The sequence below is a fragment of the Megalobrama amblycephala genome, linkage group LG20, assembly GCF_018812025.1.
Source record: "Megalobrama amblycephala isolate DHTTF-2021 linkage group LG20, ASM1881202v1, whole genome shotgun sequence".
Lineage (NCBI taxonomy): Eukaryota > Metazoa > Chordata > Actinopteri > Cypriniformes > Xenocyprididae > Megalobrama > Megalobrama amblycephala.
Genome location: NC_063063.1, coordinates 29,836,743 through 29,851,883, shown reverse-complemented (window position 1 = coordinate 29,851,883; position 15,141 = coordinate 29,836,743). Strand labels below are relative to the sequence as shown.

The 15,141-nt window shown below is 32.6% G+C and overlaps 1 protein-coding gene across 2 annotated transcripts in view; it reads left to right on the top strand.

Moving 5' to 3' along the window:
• Window positions 1-15,141, top strand: part of LOC125255463 (disintegrin and metalloproteinase domain-containing protein 12) — a 132,585-nt gene that overhangs the window by 76,304 nt on the left and 41,140 nt on the right. For both annotated transcript variants that reach the window (XM_048170749.1, XM_048170750.1), the window contains 5 exons: window positions 2,917-3,103; window positions 7,443-7,508; window positions 10,185-10,256; window positions 11,324-11,493; window positions 11,761-11,845. In XM_048170749.1, coding sequence (XP_048026706.1) covers window positions 2,917-3,103; window positions 7,443-7,508; window positions 10,185-10,256; window positions 11,324-11,493; window positions 11,761-11,845 — 580 coding nt within the window. The remainder of the gene's footprint in view (window positions 1-2,916; window positions 3,104-7,442; window positions 7,509-10,184; window positions 10,257-11,323; window positions 11,494-11,760; window positions 11,846-15,141) is intronic.

Below are 15,141 nucleotides of genomic sequence, written 5' to 3'. Positions count from 1 at the left end.
AACTATGGAAGCTTGTTTCTGCCAAGTAATAAAATCATTTAAAAAATAATTGCAAGTTTATATCTCACAATTTTGACTTTTTTCTCACAATTGCCTTTTTTCTCACAATTGCAAGTTTATATCTCACAATTCTGCCTTTTTTCTCACAATTGCAAGTTTGTATCTCACAATTCTGACTTTTTTCTCACAATTGCAAGTTTATATCTCACAATTCTGACTTTTTTTCCTTGCAATTGCAAGTTTGTATCTTGCAATTCTGACTTTTGTGAGTTTTTTCTTACAATTGTGAGTTTATATTTTGCAATTCTATCTTTTTTCCCTCACAACTGCAAGTTTATATCTCGCAATTCTGCCTTTTTTCTCACAATTGCAAGTTTATATCTCACAATTTTGACTTTTTTCTCACAATTGCAAGTTTATATCTCGCAGTTCTGACTTTTTTCTCTCAACTGCAAGTTTATATCTCACAATTCTGCCTTTTTTCTCACAATTGCAAGTTTATATCTCACAATTTTGACTTTTTTCTCACAATTGCAAGTTTGTATCTCACAATTCTGACTTTTTTCTCACAATTGCAAGTTTGTATCTCACAATTCTGACTTTTTTCTCACAATTGCAAGTTTATATCTCACAATTCTGACTTTTGTGAGTTTTTTCTTACAATTGTGAGTTTATATTTTGCAATTCTATCTTTTTTCCCTCACAACTGCAAGTTTATATCTCACAATTCTGCCTTTTTTCTCACAATTCTGCCTTTTTTCTCACAATTGCAAGTTTATATCTCGCAATTCTGACTTTTTTCTCACAATTGCGAGTTTATATCTCACAATTCAGACTTTATAACTCACAATTTCAGCTTTAGAACTCGCAATTGCGACTTTATATCATACATAAAAAAAAAACGAGATTAATTTTTTTTTTTTTTTTTAAAGTCTGAATTGTGCAATTTAAAAAGTCATAATTTCCCTTTTTTATTTGTTATTCAGTGGCAGAAACAAGCTTGCATAAATAACAGTCATGTCAAGTCGCTTTTATTTCTATAGTGCTTTGTACATTACAGATGTTTCAACGCAGCTTTACAGTGATCATGAAACTAACAGGAAACGGGAGAATAACGATCAATGATCTTCATCAACGATCAGTGAACTTCATCAAATATAAAACAAATTCAAATTCTGCTGTAAAGCATTTTTTTCAGTTCAGTGTCGATTAATTTCACTTCAATAACTGTGTAAAGTTCAACAATTATGAAATAAGTTCAATACAGTAGTCAATAGTGACGTTATTTAGCTCGTCAGTTCAGTTTCGTTCAATAACTGTGTCGATGTTGCAGAGTACATCAATTATGAAACTAATCTGATTCAGCTATAAAGGATGAAAGTGGCAAGTCCTATAATAGTTTCTGTCAGAGCATCACCATAATAACTTTATATTTAGCTGATCATGTGCCACAAGAGATGCATAAAGCTGATTTTCACACTTCAACCTAGGGAGAATGAGAGCAGCCTGGACATGCAGGATTTATGACGGTGATAAAGCATCATATCTCCGTCCCCAGAGTCACACCGCTTATTGTTCAGCTCTTTATTTCACCTTGACTCGCTCTTTGTGCCGCAGTAACCTGTCTCTCTCCGCCTGGCAGACAGACACATGCACAGGTCTCCTCCGACAGAAACGGTGTCGCTCGGCACTCGGGCCAAAACAAATTGCTGCTGATTTTTTTGGCAGTGTCCGGCTGAGTGGGGTTTCCACAGGGATCTCATGCAGTGGAGAATGTAGTTTTAAAACTCCTGGAAAAGCCCAAAGCACTGGCCGTTTCCCAGCAGAGGAGAATATCACCTAAATTCAGCGTACGGCTCGAAAGTGTGAGAAAGGTTTGCGGACGTGGATCCAAAAACCACAGAGCGGTAATATTAGAGCTTGGGGTTAGATTTATTTAGCCAAATATTGTACAAAATGGATCGTCTGCTGACCAACAGTGGCTTGGATGCTGAACTAAGCCGCTTTCCAAAATGTCACTCTGTCTTATTTTGTGGGAAAACGAGAAACCACTTCCTCTCATACAAGAGTTTTTCTCACATTTATTCGCAATTTTGTGTTAATATTGTAAAAGCTTCTTCCGTCTTGCTCCTTTTGTCTGTCTTTCTGTATGTAGTTCTGAATAATCATAAAATATTAGTGCATCTCAGCATTTGAAAGCACATTTTTGGTAAAACTAGGGAAAAGTGCTTTTCAAATAAATGCAATTATTCTGCATGGTCTCTGAATTAATATGAGGTCATTAAAACTGCAAGCACAGTAATTATAATAGAATTTGATAGAAGTAGTTCCACATGAATGTCACCAATTTAACTCATAGCAGGAGGTAAAATTGTCCTGCTTTCTAACTTAAAAGCTTGAAAATATTGTGTTTACTTCAACTCCAAGACATGCTGATTTAGTGAGATTTTATAATTTGTGACAAAATATTATTTTGGGGGCAAAATGTAGATAGTCTAGACAATAAATCAGACCCCAAATAGATAAATTCAGTATATTCAATATTATTTATCTCTATTTTGACATGTATTTCTATATTTCACTGTTCATGGTGAGACAGGACGATTTACACATTTTACTTGAAATTGCCAAAAAAAAAAAAAAAAAAAAAAAAAAAAAAAAATATATATATATATATATATATGAATGCATTATTTTGTTTGTAGATAAAATTGACTGTCAAACCAAATAATGAAAATATAAGACATTATATATGACATGAAAGTTACATGTCAAGTTGCTCATAATCCAAGTAAACGAAGACATGGATGCTGTATTTTATTGCTCTTTTTGGTTATTTCTTGTTATGTTTACATGATGCATATCGTAATATGAACAAATTCAGCTTCAGTCAGTGTTGATTGTCTCGTTCTACAGGGGACTGATTTCACTTGAACATGAAGTATATGTACTGGAGCCCATGCAGGAGGGAAACACACATCATCTTTACAGAGGAGAACATCTTAAATTCACCCAGGGAACCTGTGGACATGGTCACAATATTTCATACCCCACAGAGATGGCAAACACTACAGGAAACGTCTTCAGCTCTCACAGCAGAAGGGTGAGTTAAACAAAACCACAAACCTGCAAACATTACAGCTTTCAGATTTTTTTACATGCAGAAACATATGCAACGTGTTTATTTTCTCTAATGTGACATACTTTTTAATATTACTGAATATTTAGATGTAAACAATGTAGGGTTGTTGTGTTTTTATCCATCATGAATAAAAGAGGGACCATTTGTAGACACCAGAATATTATAAACATGTAGGAGGAGGGGCTTTTTTGACTTTTTTGTGACTAGCAACACCTTGGTAACTGGAAGTAACTTTACCTTTAGGACAAAGCAAATACTTCATCTCTCAATGTTACTGACATCTTTAAAGTCATGAAATAAATATTGAACCACAATTAAGCCATTTTAATAAACTCACATTCACGATAAATCCAAATAATTATTTTTTGTTTCACTTTGAAATGCGTCACATTACAGAAATAAATATATAAAGTTTACTGCACACTTAATGACTTCTTATCTTGCATTATCAAGCCCATATTTTATTTTTTTATTTATATTTTTACATTTTATGCGACTTTTTTTTTTTTAAATATGTCACATTAATAAAATGTGCTGGTTTCTTTTTTTAATATTAGTATTATTATTATTATTTATTCATTTTTTCTTTTTTATTATTATTTTATTTATTTATTTATTTTTATTATTTTTTAGGGTTGGTTTCTCAAACAGCCCAACACAGTAACATTGACTAGGTTTGGGGCGGGATTGTTTGCCTGACCAATGACGGGCCAAAGAATGAGTAATTAAAGAGTTATGAAAATAAAAAATCTGAGAATATTTGAAAGAATTTCGCTCAGGTGTTTTTTTTTTTTTATTGTCACACTTGACTTGCACTATCCAGCCCATATTTTATTTTATTTTATTTTATTTTATTTTTTTAAGCATTTTTATTGTATTTTATTTATTTTATTTTATTTTATTTATACAACATTTTTATTGCATTGTATTTTGTTTCATTTTATTGTATTTTATATGAAATATCTCACATTACGGAAATAAAATGGATTGCTTTTAAAGTTGGTTTCTCAAACAGCCCAACACAGTAACATTGACTAGGTTTGGGGCGGGACTGTTTGCCTGACCAATGACAGGCCAAAGAATGAGTAATTAAAGAGTTATGAAAATAAAAAATCTGAGAATATTTGAAAGACTTTCCCCCAGGTGTTTTTTTTTATTGTCACACTTGACTTGCACTATCCAGCCCATATTTTATTTTATTTTATTTTATTTTATTTTATTTTATTTTATTTTATTTTATTTTATTTTATTTTATTTTATTTTATTTTATTTTATTTTATTTTATTTTATTTATACAACATTTTTATTGCATTGTATTTTATTTTATTGTATTTTATTTGAAATATCTCACATTACAGAAATAAAATGGATTGCTTTTAAAGTTGGTTTCTCAAACAGCCCAACACAGTAACATTGACTAGGTTTGGGGCGGGACTGTTTGCCTGACCAATGACGGGCCAAAGAATGAGTAATTAAAGAGTTATGAAAATAAAAAAATCTGAGAATATTTGAAAGACTTTCCCTCAGGTGTTTTTTTTATAGTCACACTTGACTTGCACTATCCAGCCCATGTTTTGTTTTATTTTATTTTATTTTATTTTATTTTATTTTATTTTATTTTATTTTATTTTATTTTATTTTATTTTATTTTATTTTATTTTATTTTATTTTATTTTATTTTATTTTATTTATACAACATTGTTATTGCATCCAATAAAATGGATTGCTTTTAAAGTTGGTTTCTCAAACAGCCCAACACAGTAACATTGACTTAGATAGTCCCGCCCCAAACTTACTTACTTGTTTGCCTGACCAATGACAGACAGGCGGGGTGTTCAGTAAACCTGTTCTGTTTGGTGAAGCTACAAGGTCACCAATCAGTCTTTTTTTGGTCACTTTGAGGTTACCGTGAGGACACATCCAGTCTCGCCACGGGCACTGAAGTGTTTTCGTATGGCAGGAATGATCGTTGTGTCAGAATATTGTCATTGAGTAAAGGCTGACAGATCTTCTCTATACAAACTTGACTTTTTACACACCAGAGATTCATTTTTGCAATTTACAATTCAGAAACAGGCTTTATTCTCCCTTGAAAAAGATTTAACCTGATGTTGCTTGAATTAAACCCCTGCGATTCTTCAGCTCAGCAGATGTCATGGCGCAGAGATATCGTCTCTGTGTGGAAGTCGAGTGTTTTCATTCAATTAGACGCTTATCAGCTTTTCTCTTTAAATCCGCGGCACAGGTGAAACAGCCCGTTAGGCGTTACGACCCTAATTCTTCTCAACATGAAGCCTGACACAGATGAGTCCAGCCTTTTATTTCAATTAAAGTCACTGGAAACAATAAGAGGCAGTTTCCATTGAGAGTGAGAGGAGTGATGCTGAATACATGATGAAGACAAGGGTCACCTTCATGATGGTCTGGCCTGACTGGATACTGTCGTATTAATACTCTTAATATATACTGTAAATATGTATTTTAAAAAGCCTAGAAGTCAAACAATTCTGAGCAGACGTTCACTTCACAGCTCAGGGATTTATTAGTTTTCATGAATCATAACACACTCCTTTTTACACTCCAGTGCTGGAATGAAAATTAGCGGTTATATTTGAGTTATGAAGACTTTACCAGATGAAAATTATACAACCACTAGTGTATATATAGCATTTATTTGCAGAATTAATTGGGGCTTGTAATATTAAATAGATCTTTGTAAAGCAAGCAGCTGCCGCATACATGTATTATGAGAACCATTGTTGAAAACCAAACAATGACCAATTAAAGAGTTATATAAACATGAGAATTAAAAACTGAGAATTACTTGAAAGACCTTTCCCCTCAACTTTAGCACTCAAACTTTTAAGATACTTAGTGCACACTTGATGAATTATATTGCAATTTATTTTTTATAACAGTCTATATTTATTTTATTTTATTGTACTTGATTTTATTTTATTTTATAAAAGATTTTATAAAATGTTTTATTGTTTTTATATATGTTCGTTTTTTCTAAAATATTTTTAATTTATTGTTATTTAATTTCCTATATGCTGTATATATATATGTATAATTTATATATAATTATTCTATATTACATAATGTGTTACATATAGAAATAAAAATAGTGTGTGTGTGTGTGTGTGTGTGTGTATATGTATATGTGTATATATATATATATATATATATATATATATATATATATGTGTGTGTGTGTGTGTGTGTGTGTGTGTTTATAAATATGGGCAACACAGTCCGTATTTTATAACACAGTACATATTTATATTTGATTTCATTTGATTTTACTTTATTTTAGAAAATAAAATATTTTTATATTTTATAAATGTTTTATTGCTTTTATATGTGTTAATGTTTTCTAAAATATTTTTTAATTCATTATTTATTTCACTTCCTATATATATATACTTAAATATATATAATTTATATATATAATTAATATAAATTATATAATTTATTACATATATATATAGAAATGAAAATAATGTGTGTGTGTGTGTATATATATATAATGAAATATATATAAATTAAATATTAAAAATAAAATAAAATATTAAATAAAATATTTTTGTTGAGCTATATATATATATATATATATATATATATATATATATAATGTGTGTGTGTGTGTGTGTGTGTGTGTATATATATATATATATATATATATATATATATATATATATATATATATATATATATATATATATATATATAGCTCAACAAAAATATTTTATTTAATATTTTATTTTATTTGTATATTTCATTTGTAATATTAATAATATTTACTTCTACTATATTGTTCCCATGCTTCCATTTGTGTTATTTCAGACTTTAATGTTATTCTAAAAAGTGGGAAATGGTGTTAACGACAAATGCATAGGTGGGAATTGATTAAAAGACTCTGCTTTTGAAAAGAGGCATTTATAATATCTATAAAAGGCAAGTAGGTCTTTCACACGAGTAAATGAGATGGCCAGGCAATCTGAAGGCTGTTACAGTGAACGATCTCCTGGAACGCACATCGCTGTGGATCAGATGAGGGCAATGCTGAACACAGAAGAGGATGTTCAATCACACACCGATCTTTTAATAGAGGGCACATTTGGCAGAGAGGTGAAGACGTCACCTCCGTACCTTAAAGGCCATGTAGACTCTTAGCAAAATGGGCCTTGGGAAATTTTCTAAAAGGTTCTTGAGTGAAACCTCTGTTAACTGTGTCCTTCAGAGGAGGAGGGTGAAGTAAGTTCTCTCTCAATCATATTCTGTCTTTCTTTCCCTGCAGCATAAAAGAGACGCCCAGAGCAGCACCAAACATGTGGAGCTGATCATCGTCGCAGACAACCGTGAGGTAATGAAGAGATGCTTTTGACCTCACACGCATCTGCGACCTTCAATCATCTAAATCAGTGCTTCTAAACCAGTTGGTCGTGACCCAAAATGAAATTCATTTCTGTTCTAAGTGGGTCACAGACATCAGTGATGCTCAGTGCAAATGATAGCTAACCATATAATAGTGCATGCATATGTTTATCAACAAGCATTTTGGCACAAATTCTTAATTCAGAAGCCAGTTGAGTTATGCAGATGCCAACAGGCTGTGACATGCCTTCATCCTCAAAAACCAGAACAAAACTACATGTGTTTAAAAGAAAATATGATCCAGACGAAATACTGATTCATGTGCAACAAAGATTAACTGTTTTTATAAGACGAATTATTGGCTGCCAAGAGAATGAAACCAGCCATTTATAAGAAGCATTAAGAAACCAAACACTCAGACTCAGAAGAAAATCCTGTTGGGAAACTGAACACAAATAACCAAAATGGAATTCATGGTCATATTCATAAATCACATAGAATAATTTAAATAACATTGCACTATAAAATGATGTCTGGGACATCACTTGATGTCCAAATTAAGTTATCTTAGTATTATTTATATACTATTATAAGTATTATAAATATTTTAAATGATCCGTTTTATATCTTTCATTTGTAGTAAAATATTCCTAAATAGTTTTAATTTATTTTCATTTCAATTTTAGTTTTATTTCAGTCAGTAACTTGAACTTGTTTCAGTTAGTTCCAAAGCCAACATTGTTATTCATTTTCATTTGTTTTTCATCTTAGTCCACTTTCAAATAAAATTTTCCTGATAATTCACTCACCCCCATGTCATCCAAGATGTTCATGTCTTTCTTTCTTCAGTCGAAAAGAAATTAAGGTTTTTGATGAAAACATTCCAGGATTATTCTCCTTATAGTGGACTTCAATGGCCTCCAGACGGTTGAAGGTCCAAATGTCAGTTTCAGTGCAGCTTCAAAGAGCTTTAAACGATACCAGATGAGGAATAAGGGTCTTATCTATAGTGAATCGATCGCTCATTTTCTAAAAACAAATAAAAAATTATATACGTTTTAACCATAAATGCTTATCTTGAACAAGCTCTTTTCTTCTTCTTCTCTATTAGAATGCAGTGTAGACGCTGTTAAGTGAGCTAGTTCAAGACAAGCGTCTATGGATAAAACGTATATAATTATTATTTATTTTTTTTTTGAAAATGACCGATCGTTTCGCTAGATAAGTCCCTTATTCCTTGTCTGGTATCGATTAAAGCCCTTTGAAGCTGCACTGAAACTTAATTTCTTTTTGACTGAAGAAATAAGGACATGGACATCTTGGATGACATGGGGGTGAGTAAATTATCAGGAAATTTTTAGTTGAAAGTGGACTAATCCTTTAAAGGCACAATATGTATTTTTTTGCCGCTAGGGGTCGCTAAACTCTTCAAAACAATTACAAAGGTGTAGATTAATGACATGGAATCATGGAACTTGTCGTCATGCCGATGGATCTAATAATGTTTATGGGGAAATAATGTTTATGGATCAGTGAATGCATTCATGTTTTTAACATGACTGTGGTATGAAGCAGGGCGTGGCCCGAGAATCGCAGGTGTGATTGCTAATGAGAGACAGATATCAGTGCCACACGCAACTCCCAGGGGATATAAAGGAATGAGGACATTTCATTATACCGAACTACTCGCAAGTGCTGAAATACTACTAATACAGGTCAGTTTATTTGACAAATTAAAGTCAAAGTTTGATGCAAAGCTCTCGCCACCTCGGAAACGCCACGCCGATATTGATCCTCGTTTTATTTCTCCTTTTTTCCCAAAGTTTGCTTGCCATGGTCCATAATGTTTGAATGAAACATATAATGAAACATAACGAAATATATAACACTGTGTAAGTGGTTTTTGGATATTTTAATATAAAATCTTACATATTGTGCCTTTAATATTTAGATTTTATTTTGTCAGCTTTATTTTTATTAACAAAAATGATTTTAATAGTTAGATTTTTAGTATTAGCTAATGATAACAATACTGTCCTGAAGCAAAACCAGCTCTATGTAAATGCAAGGTCATGACCCCTTCGAGTGAGGTGAGAGGTCAAAGGTTAAAGCAGATTAGAGGGTCATTGTTTGTTTGCACAGGAAGTGAGGACGCCCAGCTGTGATCACTTGACCTCTTTAGAGTCTGACTGTTTAACAGTGTTTTTAATGTGCTTTAATGCTTTGTTGTTTCTGTCATTGAGGAGCCTTTCAAACATCCTGTCCTGTGATATTTTAAGGAAAAGAACAAAGCCCGATCATTCAGTTTGTTGAAAGATCTTTATTTTCTCCATATGTACCTGTTGAAACCATGTTAAAGAAAGAGTTGCAAATTTTACAGCAATCAAAGCTTCCATCCTGATTATTGTCACTCAAACCACAACACCCAAAAGCAGCAATCACGAGTGACACATTTCCAGTCTGTGCTTTTATTTTGTAAAGCCGTTTTACATCTACCGACTGACATTCTGGACACTTCAAACACTTCTGGTCATGTTTGGCTCAATATCTCTGTGCCGCTGCCCGTGGAAAATGGATTACCTCATGTGACATTTACCACAGTTGGCCAATGAATGACACATCTGGCTGCAGTTTAAAGACTTTCTTGTCTTCCTTTGCATTTCAGTATCAGAAACAGGGGAAAGACGTGGAGAAAGTGAAACAGAGGCTTGCTGAAATAGCCAACTATGTGGACAAGGTATACTTGGAAATTAATAATTAATTAATTAATACGTAAGAGATCATGCATAATATATGCTTATATATATATATATATATACACACACAGTACAGTCCAAAAGTTTGGAACCACTAAGATTTTTAATGTTTTTAAAAGAAGTTTCGTCTGCTCACCAAGGCTACATTTATTTAATTAAAAATACAGTAAAAACAGTAATATTGTGAAATATTATTATAATTTAAAATAACTGTTTTCTATTTAAATATATTTGACAAAGTAATTTATTCCTGTGATGCAAAGCTGAATTTTCAGCATCGTTACTCCAGTCTTCAGTGTCACATGATCCTTCAGAAATCATTCTAATATGCTGATCTGCTGCTCAAGAAACATTTATTGTTTACAATTGTACAAAATATTTGTGTACAATATTTTTTTTCAGGATTATTTGATGAATAAAAAGTTCAAAAGAACAGTGTTTATCTGAAATCTAATCTTTTGTAACATTATAAATGTCTTTACTGCCACTTTTGATTGATTTAATGCATCCTTGCTGAATAAAAGTATTCATTTCTTTAATTTCTTTTCAAAAAAATAAAAATAAAAATTCTTACTGACCCCAAACTTTTGAACGGTAGTGTATAATGCTACAGAAGCTTTGTATTTCAGATAAATGCTGTTCTTTTGAACTTTCTATTCAAGGAATCCTGAAAAAAAAAGTACACAACTGTTTTCAACATTGAAAATAATCATAAATGTTTATTGAGCAGCAGATGAGCATATTAGAATGATTTCTGAAGGATCATGTGACACTGAAGACTGGAGTAATGATGCTGAAAATTCATCTTTGCATCACAGGAATAAATTACTTTGTCAAATATATTTAAATAGTACACAGTTATTTTAAATTGTAATAATATTTCACAATATTACTGTTTTTTACTGTATTTTTAATTAAATAAATGTAGCCTTGGTGAGCAGACGAAACTTCTTTTAAAAACATTAAAAATCTTAGTGGTTCCAAACTTTTGGACTGTACTGTATATATATATATACACAATGCTAATGCTAGTGCTGCCATGTTTCAGTTTTACAGATCACTGAATATCCGTGTGGCTCTGGTGGGGCTGGAGGTGTGGAGTGACGGAGACAAATGCTCCATCACACAGGATCCGTTCACATCGCTCCACGAGTTCCTGGACTGGAGAAAACTCAAGCTGCTCCCGCAGAGACCCCACGATAATGCTCAGCTGATCAGGTGACCGTGAGCGTTTGACTGCTAAACGCGTTTACTGCTGAGGGCCGGCAGGTGGAAAACACACTATGCGGTTTACCGCTAGAACCAATTAATTTTTGCTTCCAGGAAATTCTCATTTTAAATCGTTTCACCATTTCTTATTTTGAAAAATGCATGAGATTTTATTCACATATTTGTAAACACTTCATTTCTATTGAAACTTTACCCAGGCTAATATGATACTGTAGATGAGCATCTGTCACATGACTTCCTGTTTTCCCTCCTCAGTGGGGTTTACTTTCAGGGAACCACCATCGGCATGGCTCCCATTATGAGCATGTGCACTGCGGAACAGTCAGGGGGCATCGTCATGGTGAGTGACACCTGTCAATCATTCCTGATGAATGATCATATATTTAATATAGTGGAGGTTCATCAATAAAATTGTTATTATAAAGTGTTTTTAGCTATAAAAGGCATTGATATATATTAATATATTAATTTAAAAATATATTATATATTATATATTAATTGAAAAATAAAATAAAAAAACATAAAATTGTATATATATATATATATATATATATATATATATATATATATTTTTTTTTTTAACAATTATAAATAAGATGTCAAATATATAATATAATCTAATAATTTTATATTAAGGTCAGTTTATATAAATTAAAAAATTACATGTGTTAAATACTATATTATATAATTTTTTTTATAATTTTTAAAAATATGTTTAATTTGAAATTTCCATATATATATATATATATATATATATATATATATATATATATATATATATATATATATATATATATGGAAATTTCAATCAAATTAAAATTATTTTTAAAAATTATAAATAAATATATATGAATATATAGTATATATACTATATATGAATTGAAAAATCAAATGTATTAATATGATAATTAATATATAATATAATATTTAAATACTTAAAAAAATATGATATTCTTTATAAAATGTTTTATAAAATTTTTGAATATATAATGTTATATAATTATATGTTCATTTTGGCACATCATATCTCTGTTATATGTATTTGAGTCGCACTGCAAGCATCAGGTATAGTTCTCTAATCCAGAGGTTACCTGAGGTTGCTCTGGTTGCCGATGTCTAGATGATCATCTTCTTCTTTACTGTTTCAGATGAGACACTAACTCACTCAGCACAGCCGTCTAGAGACGCTCCCCCATAAATCAAACCAACACATCGATCACAGCATGCGACGATAACGTTCTACTGAGACATAAAATCAAAGCAACTCTCTGAGATACAGACCGTCTGTGGTCAGAGGAAAGTGCTGTATGTGTTCTTACTCAGCAAATCATTTGAAGTTACAGTCGTTAAACTTATTTATAGCAGGCTACCTGACTAATACACCTCTAGTTTAATAGCACAGACATTCGAAGGAAACTAATCGCTTTCGTTCTGCTTGTGTAAAGTGTGTTTCTGAGTAAATTGGACCATCTCAGTATTTATGCTTCGATTGAGGGTCCCATTATGTGGAGCTTCTCCATTATGGATCATGTGTCACATGCTGTTTTCTACCAAAGAATATTATCTTTATCAGACAAAAGAACAAAAGACATGCATGTTTTCTTCATTGACTCATTCATGGGATGTGTTTTAAATCCTTTGGCCGCCTCTTGCAAGACTGGTTGCATGATAGACTTTTGTTTTTGCTGTTTGATTGAGTGGAATTGCCACCATAAAAGCCACAATATTTCATAGAAGCATGGCACGAGCTCATGACGTATTGTGTTCGGTGAGGTTTTGTCCTCATTTGACCAGTTCTCACTAAACATCACAAGTGATAATAAGACTTAAGACTAAAGCTTGCTGAAAATGCAATTGATGGTAAATGAGATACACAGATAATAGATGATTGTGTTCAGGTCAGAATTCTCCAGTCACACATCCATTGGAAATAAAATTCACAAATGGTATCAAAAGAAGAGCAAAGAGATTAAATGGAGACTTTTTGCTTGAGTCTTCTGCATCTCTGATTTTTCTGCTGCCAAAAACACCCTAGTAATCTTAAATCTGTCTCCTCTAGAGTGAGAAAATTGTAACTTTTGCTACAGCGCATTCTGATATAAGCATCCTTTAACCAATGAGGCTTTTGCAAATCCAATTTGCTGTATTCTCGCTTGGTTTCAAACTGATCTGGTTCTTTTCACATGCTCTCAATGGACTTTACACACTCCTGTCCTTCAAACGTTCATCTGTTGTGTATTCTGTTCTCTGGTGCAGCATTGCATCATACATATTTAAATGAAGTCATTGTCATACTTTTCTTGACAAACATGCCTTCTTTTTTATGCAAATAAATCTCATTATAGAATGTGCCAGATTCATAAGCATCAGCATTTTTGCCTGATACAGTTATAAATGCCTGGAAAGCATTTATATGAAATAGAAATCATCATAAATGTGTTTACTGGCACTTTCGATTTATTTAAAGGGGTCCTTGATTATGATTTCACTTTTTTAACTTTAGTTAGTGTGTAATGTTGCTGTTTAAAAAACATCTGCAAAGTTACGACCCTCAAAGTTCAATGCAATGGGAGATATTTTCTTTTACAGAAATCGCTTTTTAAGGACGACAACAAACAGCTGGTAGGGACTACAACAAGCTTCTTCCCGGGTTGGTGACATCACAAACCCCACAATTTACATAAACCCCGCCCCCAAGAACATGCAACAAATGGGGTGAGGCCATGTCGGGCTGCTTTAGAGAAGAGGAAGAGTTGTTGTAGTAGAGTGTTGTTGTCATGCCGTCATTTTACGCCGGACTGCTTCACAAAAAAAGTCAGTACAACACGACGGCACATGCTAGTGGATGAGTTGAATCAACTCCACAGCAACTACATAAATTTATCCACTAACCATTCAGAAACGTCTAAAAGTTGTAACTTCTTCCTGAGTCTCTCCATCAGTGTCGACTCCGGTTTGAACAATGTAAGGCTGAAAACTTTCGTCATTTTGGCTGCGTGAGATTCTCCAGCTTTGTTGTTGTTGAGCTGTTAAAGCTCCGCCCTCTTCTGGAAAGGGGGCGGGGAGCAGCAGCTCATTTGCATTTAAAGGCACACACACAAAAACGGTGTGTTTTTGCTCACACACAAATAGGGGCAAATTTAACAAGCTATAATAAATGATCTGTGAGGGATTTTAAGGTTGAAATTTCACAGACACATTTCGGGGGACACCAGAAACTTATATCTTATAAAAGGGGCAATTATATACTTTTTCTTTTCCCCAAAGTTTTTAAAAATCATGAGCTCTGAAAGAGCATCTTCTGAGCAATAAAACTTTCCTCTGCTCACACACAGACATGACACCTGACACAAACAATCACTCAAGTGCTCAGAGCTGAACTGAAGCTGGCGATTTTCCTTCATTTTAATTTGATTTTCACGTGTTTGGCAGACGTGTCCTTACCAAAGCGACTTACAGGAATGACTGTAATTGTGTCTGTCCTGCCTCATCAGCACACACCCTTCCCCAAACAAAGCCTGCAGAACGGTTTGGTTGTGTTCTGGCAGCGCTCGAGCAATTACAGCCATGCGGATCTTGAGTTATGCTGCTCTGACGGATTTGTGGAAAAGTAATTATAAATGCCGTTAGTGTCTG